Genomic DNA, 19,778 nt, shown 5'->3' on the forward strand with positions numbered 1-19,778 from the left:
TGAATGTTGAGTTTTAAGACAGTTTTTTCACTCTCCTCTTTCATTTTCATCAAGAGGCTCTTTAATTTCTCTTTGCCTTCTGCCATTAGGGTAGTATCATCGGCATATCTGACGTTGTTGATATTTCTCCCAGGAACCTTGATTCCAGCTTGTGATTTATCCAGCCTGGCATTTCACATGATGTACTCTGCATATAAGTTAAATAAGCAGGGTGACAATATACACCCTTGACATACTCCTTTCCCAATTTTGAACCAGTCCATTCTTCCATGTCCAGTTGTAACTGTTGCCTCTTGACCTGCATACAGGTTTCTCAGGAGGCAGGTAAGGTGATCTGCTATTCCCAACTCTTTATGAGTTTTCCACAGTTTGTTGTAGTCCACCCAGTCAAAGGCTTTAGTGTAGTCAATGAAGCAGAACAGATGTTTCTCTAGAATTCCCTTGCTTTTCTATGATCCAATGGATGTTGGCAAGGTCTTTCCTAAAGGCCTACTCCAACTTGAAGATGCGTTTTGTTCTGTTCATACAGTGACGTTTAAAACTTGTCATTATTTAAAATATGAATTTGACAACTTTCAGGTCATGCCATCTCCTTCCAAGCTCACCACAGGCCTCACCATTCTTTATGGTCAAACACGCCTGCTGTTCCAAGTGTTTATGTTATCTGCCAAGTCCCTAGAAACATTTGAGTTCACAGCCTTCCTTGGTCTTGCAAACAGTCCCTCCGCAATACACTCTGGTTAACCACACCACCTCTGCACAGCACTTACTCTCTGCTTCTCATTCAAAAAACACGTCCCATTCCAACAGCTCCTTCGTTTCTCTGTTTTTCTGTTCTCTTCCCTCAGAAGCCTGAGGGAAACATCAATAAACAAGAGGATGTGTTTCTCTTCTCTCCCTCAGCTTCTTCCCCAGGGAAGGAGGAGGAGCACCAGGTATCAGGAGAGATCTAGGACTTCTCTGGCGCTCCAGTGGTCAAAACTCCATGCTTCCAATACAGCGGATGAAGGTTTAATCCCTGGTCTGGAAAGTAAGATCCCACATGCTGCTCAGTACAGCCAAAAATAAATAAATTAATAAATAAAAGCAGAAACATCTTTTGAAGAGTGATCTAGGGAGGCTGAATGATGAAAAATATATCTCAAGAGACATGGCTCCTCAAAGTCCATATAAAAGAGGAGGAAAGAAGGCCGGGCATGTCTCACTAGACCAGAGAATCCTGGAGGGCAGGGACTGTCTCACTCACCACCATTTCTGAGACCTGGAGCAGCACTGCCCACAGGAGACGTTTCATGAAGACCCCCTGGCTTTCCTTGGTGAAGCTTCATCTCCAAGATGCTCAGAGGAGGCCCTGGACCTTGGCTCCTCACTTCTATTCCTGGTGATTCAGCTTCTCCTTCGAGCTGGCTCGTCAATCACGCAGCCCTACCAAGTACCAGAAGAGGAGTAGCCCCTTCCCAGGTGAGAATACACCTCACTGATGACCTCAAAGAACCCGGATGTGATTTTATTTTTTTAATTTAAAAAATGTATTTATTTATTTGGCTGTGCTGGGTCTTGGCTGCTGCGTGGGTTTTTATTTAGTTGCAGAGAGCGGGGGCTATTCTCTAGTTGCTGTGTGCAGCCTTCTCGTTGTGGTGGCTTCTCCTGTTGTGGTGCATGGGGTTGAGGGTGTGCAGACTTCTGTAGCTGCACGTGGGCTCCGTAGTTGCAACTCCCAGGCTCTAGAGCATAGGCACATGGCCTCAGCTGCTCCGAGGCATGTGGGATCTTCCCAAACCAGGGATCGAATCCATGTCTCCAGATTCTTTAACACTGAGCCACCAGAGAAGCCCCCAGGTGTGATTTTATTAAGGGAACCAGGAGGTTTCCTCACAGGTGCCCAGAGATCTGTTTAATGTCATTGCCGAATGAGCATCCATGGACGGTTCAGGGCAATTATTCATGGAGTTTCCCCACCCACTGGTTATTCTAAGTTCAAAGGAGCAGGCTTAACTAGCCAACCAAGTAATTCTCTGAGCAAAGATAATTCTAGAGACTAGTTATATGTAACATATGATTCCTACTGCAAAATGGATTCTAAACATTCACATACGGTGAAATGGACTAAGTCGAGTGTGAAGTGTAACATATGAACTGATTTTCCATTAAAGGACTCAGGGATAACTGCATGGAAAACAGATTTATGCCAGGGCAGAGACATACTTCCTAGAAGGTAACATCAAGTGTACTCTGACAAGAAAGGCTTTTTTTGCTTCAAACTCGTAGAGCCCAAATCAAGGTCAAATCACAAATTTCACATTCCAAGTTTATGAAAGGGAAAAGAATACCAGAGGTATTCTCCGAAAACAGCAACTTTTTTCTCTCCTTCCTTAATGGAATTGCATCAAGCATCCTATCAATCATGCCAGCACTCTATCTTACACACTGGGGAGCTGATATTTACACTACTGACTTGTGCAAGGAGATGCCAACACAGCAGAGGGTCGTGCTATTTGTTACAGCCCAGAGGCCAAGAGCAAGGATTCTGGGCCAAGATATGCATTCAAATCCTGGTGCTGGGCTGCGCTGTGCTAGTAATACATGGTGAACACAGCTGCCTTCCAAATCCTGGTGTTGTCACTTACCAGTTGTGTGACCTTCGGCAAAGTTGCCTTTCTATGCCTTAGCCTCCCCATCCTTAAAATGGGGATGATGACCCATTAAAATGTCTAACAAGTGAATAGATAACCAAGATAACCGAAATGTGCTATGTATCCATGTAATGGAATATTATCAATAAAAATGAACCAGGTAATGATACATGCAACCAGCTGGATGCATCTCAAAATCGTTCTATTGAGTGAAAAGAGTCAAACACAAAAGCATACATATGTATGATTCAGTGTCTAAAATTCTAGAAACTACAAACCACTCTATCATGACAAAAAAAAAAAGAGAGAGACCACAGTTGCCTAGAGACAGGGGCAGAGGGAGGATGGACTGAAAAGAGTGAGAGCAACTTCCGGGCGTGATGGGAATGTTCTGTACATTGATGGTGGTGGAGGTGTCACTGGGTATACACAGCTGTAAAACTTCACACTGTGCACTTCGAATGAATGCAGTCTATCATACGCAAATCAGACCTCAAAAAAACTGATATTAAAAAACGACCTCCCCCACAGATTTGTTTTGAGAATTAGATGAGAAAAAAATGTGCAGCACTAGGCAGCAGCAGGCTTGACAGCTAGCACATGGGAATGCTTGGTAATGCTGGTGATGGCAGCAGTGCTGGCGGAGGCCACGGCACGAGGACAGAAAGCGCCCCTGGGAGTCAGAGGACCCGAGTCCCTATTCAGCCTGATGATTCCGAGTAATAGCGCTTAAGCCTCAACCTCTCAACACGTCAAATGGCAGGCCTGGGCGACATGGCGTACAGAGATGCCAAAAGCTGCAACAATTTGATTCTAACATGATGACGCCACAGTGGCAACCAGCACTGCCTTCTAATGATGCATGTATGATGTACATAAACTTCAGTACTCAGAGGGTTTTGCTGCGATATAGTTACTCCTTGAAATGGAGCATTTTCACACAACTGAGGGCTTCCCTGGTGGCTCAGACCATCAAGAATCAGCCAGCAATGCAGGAGACCCGGGTTCGACCCCTGGGGTTGGGAAGATCCTTTGGAGAAGGGAATGGCAACCCACTCCAGTATTCTTGCCTGGAGAATTCCATGGACAGAGGAGCCTGGCGGGCTACAGTTCATGGGTATGCAAAGAGTTGGATATGACTGAGTGACTAACACTTTCTTTTTCTCCCAATTGAAAAAAAAAGGAGAAGGTAAGATTTCAGAAGTCCTTTGAGGGGAGTTGAAAAGAAGTTCAAACTAGGCTGGGAAGAGGTGTGAAGAGTTCCAGTTGAGTAAACCCTCTGCAGATCAGGAATTCAATGAGTACCCCAGCATCATCAGCATCACAGTTTCCAAGCACACTGTACCTTGACCACTTGGTAGGGATCCCACCTCCTTGAGTCCATTGGCACATCCTCCTGAGTGGTAGCTCTGCAGCCCTGTGTAACCAACGGCTGAAACAACAGAGCCTCTGAGGACAGGCCGACCCAAAGTGTGGTGGAAACCACCAATCAGTGAGCATCACAGCTGTCACTGTAGTGGCGGCAGAGGACGTCCCAGGAACACGTCTGGGAGGACAGACTTCTGGAGACAGAAGCGCAGGGTACCTTGTTGACCAGCACCACCGGGAATTAATAGTGGGTGGAGTAGCTTGGCAGCTGAGAAGAACTGAGTGAGAAGAGCTGAGGTGAAATATCTAGCAAAAATAAAGACCTTGTTGATGAGAGAGAACAGAAAAACAATGAAAGGGCTGAAGAATGATGGGAGGAGACTCAGGGGCTCTTACTAACTCTTAGAGTGCGTGCAGACTCAATTCCTGACCTCTAGTGACTACCTTTCTACCTTCATACCCCTTTGGGATGAGATGAGATAGCAGTACTTGTGCATATGACTCCCCCTCCAGTCCTCAGTCCTGGCTTTGGAGGCATCACAGCAGGGTTGTTAAACTTCAGTGTGCAAAATATTTATCTGGGGAGCTTACTTAAATTGATGCAGATTCCCTGGGCCCCAATCCCAGCTTCTGCTTTGCCAGTGGCCTGAGAATCTGTATTTTTAAACTTTTTATTTTGTTCTGGGGTGTAGCCAATTGACAATGTCGGGATGGTTTCAGGTGAACAGCAAAGGGACTCAGCCATACATATGCATGTATCCATTCTCCCCCAGGGCTTCCCCAGTGGTTCAGATGGTAAAAAATCGGCCTGCAATGTGGGAGACCTGGGTTCGATCCCTGGTTGGGGAAGATTCCCTGGAGAAGGGAACAGCTACCCATTCCAGTATTCTGGCTTGGAGACTTCCATGGACAGAGGAGCCTGGTGGGCTACATACAGTTCATGGGGTCACAAAGAGCTGGACACGCCTGAACAACTAAGCAGTAAGGACATTCTCCCCCAAAAGCCCCCTCCCACCCAGGCCAGCACTTAACATTGAGCAGAGTTCCCTGTGCTATAGAATAGGCCTTTGTTGTTTATTCATTTTAAATACAACAGTGTGCACACGTCCATCCCAAACTCTGTGAATCTGTATTTTAATCACCCTTCTAGCATATTTCATAATTGTCCTATATGAGTCTCACTCTAATCCTGCGCGGTAGCTATGGCACAGAGAATCATCTATGTTCCACAGATTCAATTCTGTCCTTCACCTTAGTCACATGCAAAGGTTAGTTAATAGAAGGCTTTGGAATTCCACTTCTGGCCATGAGAAAGTAACTGGTACCAGACTTGCCTTCCTACTATAAACAATCAGAAAACTAGAAAAAATACAAGAAACAGCTGCTTTCACACAGTGGACAAGAGGTAACACAGAACCGGGACCCCTAAGGGCAGGGAAATGAATGAAGTGGGCCCTGCCGTTACCCTAGCTTCTGCTTAGAGGTGATTCCTGGGCCCTGGTACAGGGTAGGGAACCCCGAGTGGGGCATGGGGCAGTCTGGCGGGGTTGAGGAGACACAGGTCAAAGTTTAGGTGGCTGGGATTTGAGAAACAACCTAAGTGCCCACTGATAGATGAATGGATACAGAAGATATGACATGTGTGTGTGTATACATATATATATATATGTATACACACACACATATATAAGGCTTCCCAGGTGGCGCTAGTGGTAAAGAACCTGCCTGTCAATTCAGGAGACTTAACTTATATGCAGAGTACATCATGAGAAATGCTGGACTGGAAGAAACACAAGCTGGAGTCAAGATTGCCCGGAGAAATATCAATAACCTCAGATATGCAGAAGACACCACCCTTATGGCAGAAAGTGAAAAGGAACTAAAAAGCCTCTTGATGAAAGTGAAAGAGGAGAGCGAAAAAGTTGGCTTAAAGCTCAACATTCAGAAAACGAAGATCATGGCATCCGGTCCCATCACTTCATGGGAAATAGATGGGGAAACAGTGGAAACAGTGTCAGACTTTATTTTGGGGGGCTCCAAAATCACTGCAGATGGTGACTGCAGCTATGAAATTAAAAGACGCTTACTCCTTGGAAGAAAAGTTATGACCGACCTAGATAGCATATTCAAAAGCAGAGACATTACTTTGCCGACTAAGGTCTGTCTAGTCAAGGCTATGGTTTTTCCTGTGGTCATGTATGGATGTGAGAGTTGGACTGTGAAGAAGGCTGAGCACCGAAGAATTGATGCTTTTGAACTGTAGTGTTGGAGAAGACTCTTGAGAGTCGCTTGGACTGCAAGGAGATCCAACCAGTCCATTCTGAAGGAGATCAGCCCTGGGATTTCTTTGGAAGGACTGATGCTAAAGCTGAAACTCCAGTACTTTGGCCACCTCATGCGAAGAGTTGACTCATTGGAACAGACTTTGATGCTGGGAGGGATTGGGGGCAGGAGAAGAAGGGGACGACAGAGGATGAGATGGCTGGATGGCATCACTGACTTGACGGAAATGAGTCTGAGTGACCTCCAGGAGTTGGTGATGGACAGGGAGGCCTGGTGTGCTGCAATTCATGGGGTCGCAAAGAGTCGGACACGACTGAGAGACTGAACTGAACTGAACTGAAGAGACACAGGGTTTGATCCCTGGGTCAGGAAGATCCCCTGGAGGAGGAAATGGCAACCCTTTCCAGCATTCTTGCCTGGAGAATCCCATGGACAGAGAAGCTGGGCAGGCTACAGTCGAAGAGTTGGAGTCCAGACATGAGTGAAGCAACTTAGCACACAGCACATACATACATACGTATATGTGTGTATATATATGTATGTGCATATGTGTATATATATATGTGTATGTGTGTGTGCTGTGTGCTAAGTCGCTTATATATATATGTACATACATATGGGGCTTCCCAGGTGGTGGTGGTGCTGCTGCTGCTAAGTCACTTCAGTCATGTCCGACTCTGTGTGACCCCATAGATGGCAGCACACCAGGCTCCGCTGTCCCTGGGATTCTCCAGGCAAGAACACTGGAGTGGGTTGCTAGTGGTAAAGAACCCATCAGCCAATGCAGGAGATGCAGGAGACCCAGGTTTGATCTCTGGGTCAGGAAGATCCCCTGTAGAAGGAAATGGCAACCCACTTTAGGATTCTTGCCTGGAAAATCCCATGGACAGAGGAGCTTGGTGGACTATAGTCCATGGAGTTGCAAAGAGTCAGGCATGACTGAAATGACTTAGCACAGAATATATATATACACACACAAACATATATATGTGTATATATATACATACATAGTGGAATGTCGCTCAGCCATGAAAAAATGAAATCTTGCTGCTTGTGACACCATGGATGGACCTAGAGGGTATTAGGCTTAAGTGAAATAAATCAGACAGAGGACGACAAATACCACATGATCTCACTTATGTGTGGAATCTAAAAAACAAAACAAACACAAAACAAAAACAGACTTAAACAGACAGAGAACAAACAGACGGCTGCCAGAGCAGGGGGCGGGGTGAAACTGGGGAACAGCATTAAGAGGTACAAACTTCCGGTGATAAAGTACATAAACCGCTGGGAAGTTACGTGCAGCATGAGGAATATGGTCAATAAAATCGTAACAACTTGCATGGGGATGGATTTATCATGAGATCATTAATGGGTGCAAAGGTCAAATCAACACATGGTACACCTGATACCAGCATAATACTGTACATCAACCACGCTTCAGTGAAACCCAAGGAAACAATGGCCACAATGATCTGAATCTGATGGAAACCACAAATCCACAGACTCAAGATGTTTAAGTAGGATAAACCCAAAGCAACCCACAACAAGGCACATCGCGACCAAATTGCTGAGAATAACAGGCAAGGGAAAATAAGTCTTAAAAGCAGGACAAAATGACAGTGCGTACAGGGGAGCGGAGATAAGGATGACCACCGGCTTCTCAGCAGACAAAGCAAGCCAACGGACGATGAACCAAGTACCTCAAAGACTGAAAGGAAAAACCGAGGCATCGGCCAAGAATCCTTTATCTGGTGAAAAGTAAAGACATTTTTCAGATGAACAAGACTGAGAGAATTTCTTGCCAGAGGACCCACTCTACAAAAAAATAAAACGTTACATGAAGTGCTTCAGGCACAAGGAAAATGATACCAGATGGAAATTGAGTTCTACACAAAGGGACAGACTGAGGAAAAGGTAAACATGTAAGTTAAAAAAGAGGCTTTGATCATTCAGGTCCTAAAGATGACCTCCCCTCTAGTAGGTTTCCTGCAAAAGGTACACACAAACTTTCTCTCTTTTCGAGTTCTGAACACGGGCTTCAGCTGTGACATGGCTGCTAGCCACTGAAGCACTGTTTCTCCCTCATTTACAGCGTCAGCCTTTAACTAACTATGTGCCATGCACTAGAGATGCAAAGATAAATAGGACAAGGTGTCCACTATCAAGGAGCTGAGAGCCTGGTGGGAAGAACAGCCGAGCCAATAAAGCGTTAAAGCATGACGGTCACTTAGCCCTGTGACCACAGCCAACTTCATCGTTTCCTCAAATATAAAAGTGGGATAATAACAGTGCTACCTCGTAGGGCTGCTGTGAAAATGAAACGCTTCAGCATCTATAAATTGGGAGAACAGTGCCTGAGACATAATAAAGAGCCAATAAGTACCAGCTATTATTGCTGTGGGGGGTGGTCGTTACAATGGAGGTTTGCCCAGGAGGTTGTGGGTGCAGGGAGAAACAACACCTGAGTCACAGACGGTGGGTGGGATGGCAAGGGAAGACAGTTCAGAGGAAGTGATGCGTCTGGCCGAGTGCTGAAGGACAAGGAGGATTAGTGGATAAGGAAGTGGGGAGGAACCCCAGGCAGAGGCAGCAGCACTCGGCCAGGCACAGAGACGCAACCCACAGGACAGGACGAGGCCACAGGGATGTGTCCAGTAAAGCCTGCAGCAAGTGGCACCTTGGCTGTAGCCCAGGAGATGCTCTGGGACGTCTCTGGAAGCCCTTCTGACTTCCTCCACGGGCATCTTACCTCCTCCGTCATCTGATGTATCCAGGCTCTGCTGTCTGAGGCGGTGGCTGCCCCCCAAAAAGAAGGAAAAGAAAGGAGGAAGTGAGTTTCAAACACAGGAAGGAACAACCTATCATATTTTGACTGCTTGCATTCCTTTTCCTAGGTGAAAATGTCTCTGGACCCACCTTCCTCCACCAGCTTGGTCAGGCCTGCGTCGTCAGTTTGGTCTGCCGTGCAAGGCGCACAAGCTGTACCATCCCACCAGCAGCACCACACGGACTGCGAAAGGATGTTCCTCCCACCCTACCTGCACACTCCATCTTGACCTGGAAACCTGCCTTCTTTCTCTTTGATATGTCTGTGGAGGAGGCTAGGATTAGAAGGCTGGTGTTACTTCTGCCCATCTTCATCAATAAAGCAGAACCTAAGGGTCAGTACTGTTGACACCTGAATGTACAATCTAAGAACCAGGGCGTGGGAGACAGGACATGGCCATCCACGCCAGAGTCCAGCCCTTCAGCTGCAGAAGCAGCATCCGCTAAGCCCCTGACTATCGCTCTGATCTCCAGCCCGAGCCCAGCCTGCTCCCCACTGTCTATATTCGGATGCTGCGTTCAACAAAGGCTGAACTGATGAGGACTACACAGACCACATGGCTGACTAGGGTCACACAGGATGCCGTAAGAATACTGGAAACATACTCTTCTATTTCCTCAGAAGCCCTCCTCCGTGACCTGAAAAAGAGAGAGGGACAAAGTTTATGAGAAACTGCTAGTCTCTGCACTGGCGTGGGACACTGGAGGGGTGTTTCAAAAGTGGGGTAAAATGAGAGTAACTCAAGTGATCTGTCTGTCTGGATTCCTCTTTATAGACCAAGGCAAACCGATGAGAGACAATGACGGTGATGCCTTCTTACGCCCTTTTTTCAGCATGTCTCCACATTAAGTTGTTGAGCTCAAGTGCTTAAATTGAAGAAGCTCAAAACTCGAAAGCGGTGTGGATGGCACTCTGCCTTCTTTTTCTTTCAACAATTAACTGACCAGTTTACAGGAGCATGCTCTTAGGACTGAGGCCGTGAGTCTCGTTTGGAGCTGTTGTGCTAACACACGTAGCTCCCCGTGAGCAGAAGGGGATGAACCAGCCATGCAGTTCAGGCCTGACTTCTTGCCTCCCCAATGGGAAGGCCCACAAGGCCCTTGAGTGATGGTGGCCTGTTCACACGCTTATGTGAGGCCCAGGTTCTCCAACCTGAACGTGTGTACGGATCATCCGGGAAGCTTGTCAGACATGCAGATCGCTGGGCCCAGCAGTGAGACATTTCTAGATCAGCTGTCTGGGGGAGAGGGAATACATCTTAACTTTAACAGTTGTCAGCCTTTAGCCCATCTTACTTAGAAGACTTAAGACCAGCGTTTCTCAGAGGCTCAGTAGTGACCTGCTTGGATTAGAATTCCTGGGAATTTGAGCGTGCATTACGCAGACATTACTTTTCTGTATGTGTGATGATCTCTGTGATAACAGAGTATTTGTTTTCTTTATGAAATCTTTTAAGTCAGAAATCAATCACCATGATCCATGTGGGCACAGGGTGATGGCGATGCCTTAATGGCTGGGAGGCAGGACGCCTGAGAAGTCCCTCCCCAGGAAAAACCTCGGAACCAACCGGCACCTTCTGCAAAAATGCAAATATTTCTCCCCAAGAGGCGAAAGGTAAAGTAAACCCTGGGACCACTGCCTCTGACTGTCGTGGTGAAGTTGAACACTATAAACCTGCTGTCCGAAGGACCCAGCCCTCTGTCACCAGCAGCAGGAAGGCTTGTATGGAAACCGGGATCAGAAGAGAGGAACAGGCTTCAGGAAGGTGGTTGCCCAGGCCAGCACCGTCCCGCTCTACAGAAGGGGCAGTGCCGTCCCTGGTTACCCTCAGGAGTAACAGAATCGTTCCTTCCGAAGCCTGTGCCAGGGGAAGCAGCAGCAGTGACTCAGTCTGAAGGAAACCATAATGATAAGGCTACTCTTCGGGGGAAGGCTGATTAATTGCCATTTATTCACTCATCATCTGAATCGGTGTAATTGCTGCTGAGCCCACGTCCTGCTCCGCCCCACTCTCGGGGTAGCCCAAGATCTTCCCACATCTCATTGCATCCCCCAGGGAAGGAGTTGGAACTAGAGACCAAGGCCCCCAGGGAAGGAAGGCGCGGATGTCCTCAGGTGGCATTCTGTCTGTCTGTCTGTCTCTCCATCTCTCCTGCCAGAAATAGCAGGTTCTGGGTGAGCCTTCTGCTTGGGAGATGGAAAGCCTAGTGGGAATTTGTGTCGGGCCCCAGAGAAATGGCGTGAAACCCTGCCTGTAGAAGAGTGGGCCACTTTCAGTTAAGTTTGGGCCGCGCCACACCACTGCTTATTTTGGTTTGGTTTCATTTTGTTCTGTCTTAACATGAATTTGGTGTCCAAATTGGTATATTTTGTACAAAAAAAAAAATCTGGATTTCTGAATTCTTCAAATACGAACACTGGCAATACTGCACATACATTCCCTTAAGGAAAACTCAGGGAAGCTGGGCTGTGCCCAACACCCTCCCCACTGGGAGCCTGAGCTCTGCCCTCCTAAGAACTGGGGGTCCCTACTAGCTGAGGCTAGGAAAGATTGAAGGCGGGAGGAGAAGGGGGACAACAAAGGATGAGATGGTTGGATGGCACCACCAACTCAATGGACCTGAGTCTGAGTAAACTCTGGGAGTTGGTGATGGACAGGGAGGCCTGGTGTGCTGTGCAGTCCATGGGGTCACAATGATTTGGACACGACTGAGCGACTGAACTGAACTGAACCAGCTCTTTATCACTGAGCCTGCGGTGCTGGCTTGAAGAAGCAAGTGAGGCATTTCCTGCAGCCAAGCAGCTACCAAATGTGAGAAAGCAAAAGGCAGGGGGAACCATGCTTCAGGACAGGCAGAGGGTGCGTTTCTTTACAGAACCGTGACTATGCAAGTAACTTCTGTTCCTCGGTGATATAAGCCAAGGGGCTATTCTGAAATGGCCCCCACTTCACAGATTTACTATACCTGCTCAGTCAGTCCCCAAAGCACCTCAGGCCATGCAGCGACGTGAAGTCTAGCACAAGGATTTTCAAACCACAGGTCATGACCCATTAGTGAGCCGTGAAACCCATTTAGAGGATCACCACCAGCCTTTCTTTTTTAATCTTTGTTTTCAATAGCAAAGAATAGTGAAGAGAATGTTTTGCAAATAGTAAAGACAAATATTATGTAAGTTTTTTTTTAGGTTTATATATGGATATACCCAGTCATGATGGAGAGTGCATTTTTTAAAAATTGCTGGTGACAGGTTTAAAAAAAAAAAAGAAAACGTGGTGTTCTATCACTGCCCAGCAGGTAACCCGAGAAGGAAGGACGTGGGGCTGCAGTCCCTGTCTCTCCCAGGCTGTGTGGGTGGGTGGAGGCTGACGGAGGGGACAGCAGGTTCTGGGTCATCTCTTCCTCGCAGACACATTTCCAGGGACACGGTGTGAGCCGGTCCAACCCTGAGGACTGCAGAGCAGCGGCCAGCTCTGCCCCGGCTTCTGGTCTCTCACCACCCTTGTAGCTCCCCCAGAAGTGCTGTGAGAGGGTTTGGGAGCCTGGCAGTTATCATACCGGTGAGCCCGCTGTATAGAGACACAGCACACTGGGATCTTCAGAGACTCTCGTGTCTAGCAGCAGTAGTTCTGAAAAGGAGGCAACCGCAGGCTCCGGGAGCACCATGTCACACACAGACTGGGACCAGAGGCTTCTGTCCACGCCACAGAGCTGGTCGGTGGTGAGGCTGAAACGAGACTCCCATTGCCCACCTTCCACCCCAGATTCCAAATGCGCTGCCCCAAGCCCTTGCAAAAGCAGGTACCCGCTGATTCTTAGCTGTCCCCTGGGCTCCCCGAACACTGGATTTACTGGGCTCGCATGTTTTCCATACTTATAGGAGACAACAGACAGCTCATTGAAAGCGTGAGAGAATCCTTTACACGAGGAGTTCTTAACCAGTGGACCACAAGAGAATCACCCCTGGGAAGCTTTTGCGGTGTCCATGTACTGGCATCACCCCAGGCCCCCCGAAGGAGTAATTTCTAGAAAAGGAACCTAGCCATGGATGTGAAAATCTCTGCTTGAAACCTTATGTCAGAGAGCAGACTGAACTCACTAGTTACTAAGCAGCAGGAGGTAAGCCTTTCTGCCTCATCCTTCCGAGTTGCCTACTTTCTCCTCTGTATGTGTCAGTCGCTCAGTCGTGTCCGACTCTTTGCGACCCCATGGACTGTAGCCCACCAGGCTCCTCTGTCCATGGAATTCTCCAGGCAAGAATTCTGGAGTAGGTAGCCATTCCCTTCTCCAGGGGATCTTCCCAACCCAGGGATCGAACCTGGGTCTCCTGCATTGCAGGCAGATTCTTTACCACCTGAGCCACCAGGGAAGCCCTTTCTCCTAACACAAGTGACAGGCTGAGGGGAGGAAGGAAATGGCCTCATGGACTGAAGGCTCCATTCCAGAGTGACCCTGAACTGGCCTTCCTGAGACTCAGCTGGGATTCCCCGGTGTTCGTAAAAACTCAGCAGGCGCCCTCCACCTGGGGAGGCCCAGAAGCAATTCAGGTCCTATTAGAGATGCTTGTTCAATATTCAAAACGTAAAACACAGAGGTTGCTGAACCAGCACTTTGAAAAGTTAATTAAATGCCAGGTTTCTTTTTAAGAGCTACTCCATCACTTGCTGATTGCTTTGGCCATTTTGCAGAATGAAGCTTTAACTCGGGACAATGAGAGTACATGTTCTCCCTCACCTCCCACCTTGGGAGACAGGGTGGCAGGAGTAAGGGCACCCTGGTCTCCCTCTGCAGCGACGGATGGCTGGACCTGGTGGGTAACTTGCCAAGAAGGGAAACCATGGCCCTCTCTGTGTGGAGCTTTTCAAGTCACTAAGATTGCTCAGCTTCATGTGAAGCTGTCTGTTCTTTAAACACTGAGTTCCCAGGTGGAGACCTCAAGGTTAGGGTCATTGTCTGGTTTTCCCTATTTTATTTTTATTTTGTTTATTTTCAAATTATTTTTATTTGTTTTTATCTTTTGGCTGTGCCACACAGCATGCGGGATCTTAGTTCCCTGAGTAGGGATCGAACCTGTGTCCCCTGCATTGGAAGAGAGGAGTCTTAACCGCTGGACCAACAGAAAAGTCCCTTGGTTTTTCCCTACTTTTCTTTAAAGTCCAGTCCTTCAGCTACACACTCAATCAGTCTCCTCCTGGTGTTCACCCCCACTTCTCTACCATCCACACACTAGGTGTTTCCTCCTCAGCTCCACACATTCACCCTCAATTCTCAGGGAAAAGACCCTTCCCAGGCCCTCGCCCCTACAGACCTGTAAAGCTGATGGCTGACGATAGCAACAGTTACCATTTACAGAGCTTGCTGGGTGCTAGGCACTCTTATTTATATATCACTGTTATATAACACTATATAAGCATGACATATTACCTTATTTATTTATCACATTATCTTCTTTAACGTGCTCCCTTTTATAGATGAGGAGCCTGGAGCTCAGAGAAGTAAAGTTAATTTGACTAAAGTCACCCAGCTAGAAAGTGATCGGGCCAGAATACAAATTCCAGTTCTTAACCCCTACATGATACAGGCAGGCAGGCAGCTCTGCTGACCAGGGGAAGGGCTCATTCTACATTCTGCTTCAAATTCAATTCATATTTTCCATGAGGAGACGAGGATAGAAGACTTAGAGTAGCACGACAGCTTTGTACCGCGGGGTAGTTAACGTTGGCTTAATTGTTCTGTGTGACTGTTCGTGTTGTTTTATTTACAGCCTGACAGCTCGTGTAATGGCAGAGAGGAGACCCCATCTAGCCAGGTCACCCTTCCCTCCATGTCCTCGCCTTTCCACACTTCCTCTGCTCAGATGCAGTTCCTTTCTTTTGACATTTAGAGACCATGCTGACATGCACTGGGCATGATTTGGGTGAGCGGAGGACAAGCTTGACGGCTTCCAGCACATCTCATGCCTGCGGCAACACAGAGCCACAGCCCGATCCCAGATGCTCGGTTTCACCCTGGGGCTCAGCGGCAGAGGACCTCAATGTGAAATCCCTCCCCGCCTGTGCAGCCCATCTCCTCTGCCTGCCCTCCTGCATCAGGCAGAAGGCCTCAGCTGCTGCCTACACGGGTCACGTGCTGAAGGGTGAAAGGCGGCCCTAATGTAGACATCATCTCAGTTAAAATGTTGCTCTTGAGTTTAATGGAATACCGCAGAGATCTAAATGGAGATAAAGTACCACGGCTCAGAGAACAGCCAGGATGCTATCTTTATGCGGCATGACAATGTTCAGTGGTTAATTAGACACCGTTAACCTATTTTAGCAGGGGACATAACTGGGATAAATGGGGGGAAGTGTCCTTGAAGTCTCTTAATATCCACAGCACATATTGGACCCTAGACTCACCTCCCTGCTGCAAGACAGCACAGGCTTAAAATAGATCAAAGTGCTGGACATGGAAGAGCCCAGTGGAAGACACTCTACTGGCCCACCCCGCCTGGGCCACAGCCTCCAACTGGTGAGGGATGTGAAGGGTTTGGACAAGTGGTTACTAGTACAACTTGTTGCCCATGAGCGAAGCGCTAAAGCCACCGTAAGGGGCTTACAGGGCTCCCGTGACAAAAAGAAGAAACTCTGCATCCAGGGACCAAATTCTTAAATACTTAGCAAGGGCAAGAGCAGGAGTGAGAGACCAGCTCAAGTGAAGCTAAAGCCACCTTATATTTTCAAAACATATCACTCCTTTGGAGGAAGAGCAGGCAAAATATCACTTTCTTGAGAGGTTTTCAACTCTCATAATTCTTAAATGTCCAATAAAAATCTCACAAACCTCGCTGAGGTCAGTTTTACCAAGATGTGAGAGAGGGGAGGTCATTTGTCCCAGATCATATAACACATCACCAGTATATCCAACATCGAGGCTCTACTTTATAAATTGTATGACCCAGCAAATGAGCCTTCACAGCAAAAACCCGGATCTGAGCAGACGAGAAATCTTCCATTGTAATCTCGGCTACCAGCTCCATTCAGGCCACTGCCTGATCACTAAACTGGGGTCCCTCTGCTCTAAGTGTCCCCACACCTACAATACTGATTAACAACCAGAGAGTTCTCATGAACTGAAGTTTTCTTTGGCTAAAAGATTTCTCTTCACTGAAAATCTCTCCTGAAAGTTGAAACCCCCACTCTTTCCCCCTGGGTTCCTAATTCTTGCCATTCATGCATTTGGTGTCTAGAATGTTTTTCTAGGTATTGTTCGTTTTTCTTTCTTTTTAAAAACAAACAAGAACTCCCCAGCACCCAAATTCTGGCACTTTGGAGTTTTAGATAACCTTAGAGTACAGTTAGCTCTTAATGGCATTATCAGCAAACAAGGTGTTTAGTAGAAAGATGAAGAACCACCTCCAAATCCTATCTGTAGATTCCCAAGCCCTACCAAGTGGAAGGGATAGGGAATTACAAGGCAATTCCTGGGTGAAGTTTGCCCCCTGCTGGTCAGATTCAAAACAACATCTTTGTTCCGATTCAAACTCAAGAGAAGCACTTATTTATCAGGAGGAAAAAAAAGATTGAAATATACAGAAATAGTCTCAGTAGCTAAAAATAATTATGGGAACATATAATATGTATGTATATGCCTGATATGAATAAAGTACACCTCTAGATCTTAGGTACCTTGAATGAACACAATTTTATTTAGAACAAACGGCGGGTGTTGGGATTTGTGGATCTCTTGCTCAGGATTTTACAATTTAGCTGCAGAAAAAGAACATTATAGAGATGGCAGTAATGCCTCCAGAAGTCTTACCCACCGCAGTGCCTGAAAGACTGCGGCCACCATCCCAGCTGCACATCTTATAGGTGAGGAAATAAAGAGACTAGGAGATGCAAACCAACTTCATTACAGACCCAAGGCGAGCTGGACACGCAGCTGGAACCAGAAACCAACATTCCCTCATCCACTGCTGCTTCTATTACGGCCCAGATATAACAGAACAAGTGTGTTGATCACTCAATTGTATCTGACTCTTGTGACCTCATGGACTGTAGCCCGCCAGGCTCTTCTGTCCATGGGATTCTCCAGGCAAGAATACTGGAGCGCACAGCCATTCCCTTCTCCGGGGGATCTTCCCAACCCAGGGATTGAACCTGGGTCTCCCGCACTGCAGACAGATTCTTTACCACCTGAGCCGCTAGGGAAGCCCAAAAGAAAAGGTGAGGTGAGAGCAAAATATCATGGTAGCACTAAAGACAGAACCAATCCTTCCGGTTGGGTGACGCTGGAGAGACTTCCTAGAAAATGTGCTTGAAACTGGCAGAAAAGTCACAGGAGGAAAAAAAACCTGAATAAAGGCAGGGGGCGCAAAAGGGCCAGGTGTACTCAGAAAAGAGCAGGGGAGCTGGTGCGGCTGAAATACAAAGGGTGGTGGCTGGGAATGAGAAGGGCGGAGGAACTGGCTGGACGTGCTGCTCTTCCACGTAGGTGTCAACCCCAGAAACACAGACGCTGATACTGCTCACGGATGGAACGAGCCCATATTTTCACTGGGCTCCTTTTTTTCCCTTCAAGTTACTAAGGCGATTGAGAGGGGGTACAATGAACAGCAGGTTTCCCTGGTGGCTCAGACGGTAAAGCGTCTGCCTGCAATGTGGGAGACCCGGGTTTGATTCCTGGGTCGGGAAGATGATCCCCTGGAGAAGGCAATGGCAACCCACTCCAGCACTTTTGCCTGGAAAATCCCATGGTGGGAGGAGCCTGATAGGCTACAGTCCATGGGGTTGCAAAGAGTCGGACATGACTGAGCTTCACTTCACAATGAACAGTAGGTCACCTACCACATATCCGGCAACACAAAAGCAGCACGACGGGTTAAGTGGAAGACAGTTATCCTTCCTGCTGGAGAAGGATGGGGAGGAAAAATCTCTGGGAAGGAGCGCTGCCGAAACATCTGCCACGCTCAAATGCCACCCTCACGCACTTCGCTCTAGGTGGACTTCCTGCAACTACTTTATACGTTAAGTTGACTCCTTACTTTTACTTTAATTTACTTAAAAGAAAACTTTACATTCTCAATGGAAATTCTGCATTACCAACCATAGAGAAGGTAGTTACAAAAATACAAGACAGCTTAAACAAAACACAAAATTTATTATAGCTACATATTGCTATTTGCCAAAGTCTGAGCCTATGGCATATTCCTCCTTTGTTAAAAAGGTAGATTAGCAAGGTTAGAAAGGGATTAAGGAACTGACACTTTCCCACTGATACAATTGGAGGGGGCTGAAAGCCGATGGGAAACTTTGAGACTTAGGGCTGGTCTCTGGGAAATGTGGCCACAAGGACGAAAAGTGAAATGACACAGGATGCGGTAACCAAAATAAGTGGGAATCATGGCTCCACAGTCCGTTTTGGTGGTTGTTCACTTGCTCAGTCGTCTCCGGCTCTCTGTGACCCCATGGACTCCGGCACACCAGGCCTCCCTGTCCTTCACCATCTCCCGGAGCTTGCCCAAACTCATGTCTATTGTGTCCGTGATGCCACCCAACCATCTCGTCCTCTGTCATCCCTTCTCCTGCCTTCTATCTTTTCCAGCATCAGGGTCTTTTCCAGTGAGTTGGCTCTTTGCATCAATTGGCCAAAGTACTGGAGTTTCAGCTTTAGCATCAGTCCTTCCAATGAATCTTCAGGGTTGATTTCCTTTAGAATTGACTGGTTTGATCTCGCTGCAGTCCAAGGGATTCCCAAGAGTCTTTTCCAGCACCACAGTTGAAAAAGCATCAATTCTTCGGCGCTCAGCCTTCTTTATGGTCCAATTCTCATATCCATACATGACTACCGGAAAAACCATAGCTTTGACTGTATGGACCTTGGCTGGCAAAGTCAGCGGGCAAACTTTCATCAGTGCTTCTGAAAACCTTTACTTCAGTCCACTTTAAAAAAAACTAGAGATGATTTACACTGAATGGGCAGGGTCTTTGACTTCTCCTAGAATTTTTTCCTCCGTAATAAAGAAGCCGGTAGAGACTTCCTTCCAGTCACTCACTAGTTGTTTTCTCTCTTTCCGTTGCATCCTGTGGTCCCCATAGGCCCACATTCAGACTGGGACTCACCCAAGTGAGAAGCTGCCCACAGGGAAGGTGGTGCGGTGGTACCTGCTGCTAGAGGTGGCCGCCCTCCACTGCCAGGGTGTGAGGCCCTCCTGGGGCCTGGCAGGGTACTGTGTGGGGCAGCCTTTTGGAAGGCTCCGGATCCAACCCAGTGACTCCCTGGTACAGAACCAAGGACACTCTGGCATTTCTCAATACGGCCTCTTGCGCGATGACTACCGTGAAACCAGGAGAAAGAGGCCTAGCCCCCAGTAACCAGCAGTGGTGAGGGTAGATGGGACAAAAAGTAAAACCACCAGCAGACCCATCAGACCAGAAAAGAACCGAGCTTATATAAAAGGGGTTCTATTTCATGTGCATAAATTATACCTACGTCTGCCCGGGCTGTGGCTTCGACAACGAAAACTGCTTTCAGTTACTTCTCAATAAAGGACTAAAAAGAGAAGGGAAAAGGCAGGTATGATGTTCACAGATGCATTTTATTTTTGAGAGACTGAATCCATCAAAGGGAGAACAAGGAGATCATGTATGCCAGGAGAATTCTAACCAATGGCAGGCGCCC

General features: G+C 47.4%; 1 protein-coding gene across 1 annotated transcript in view; it reads right to left on the bottom strand.

Annotated features, from left to right (window-relative positions):
• IFT43 (intraflagellar transport 43) overlaps positions 1–19,778 on the bottom strand; it is a 110,497-nt gene that overhangs the window by 19,575 nt on the left and 71,144 nt on the right. Inside the window, exons 4-5 of the mRNA XM_068965733.1 lie at positions 9,723–9,755; positions 9,040–9,086 (exon numbers count right to left, since the gene is read on the bottom strand). Of these exons, the coding sequence (XP_068821834.1) occupies positions 9,040–9,086; positions 9,723–9,755 (80 nt within the window). The remainder of the gene's footprint in view (positions 1–9,039; positions 9,087–9,722; positions 9,756–19,778) is intronic.

The sequence above is a fragment of the Capricornis sumatraensis genome, chromosome 2, assembly GCF_032405125.1.
Source record: "Capricornis sumatraensis isolate serow.1 chromosome 2, serow.2, whole genome shotgun sequence".
NCBI lineage: Eukaryota > Metazoa > Chordata > Mammalia > Artiodactyla > Bovidae > Capricornis > Capricornis sumatraensis.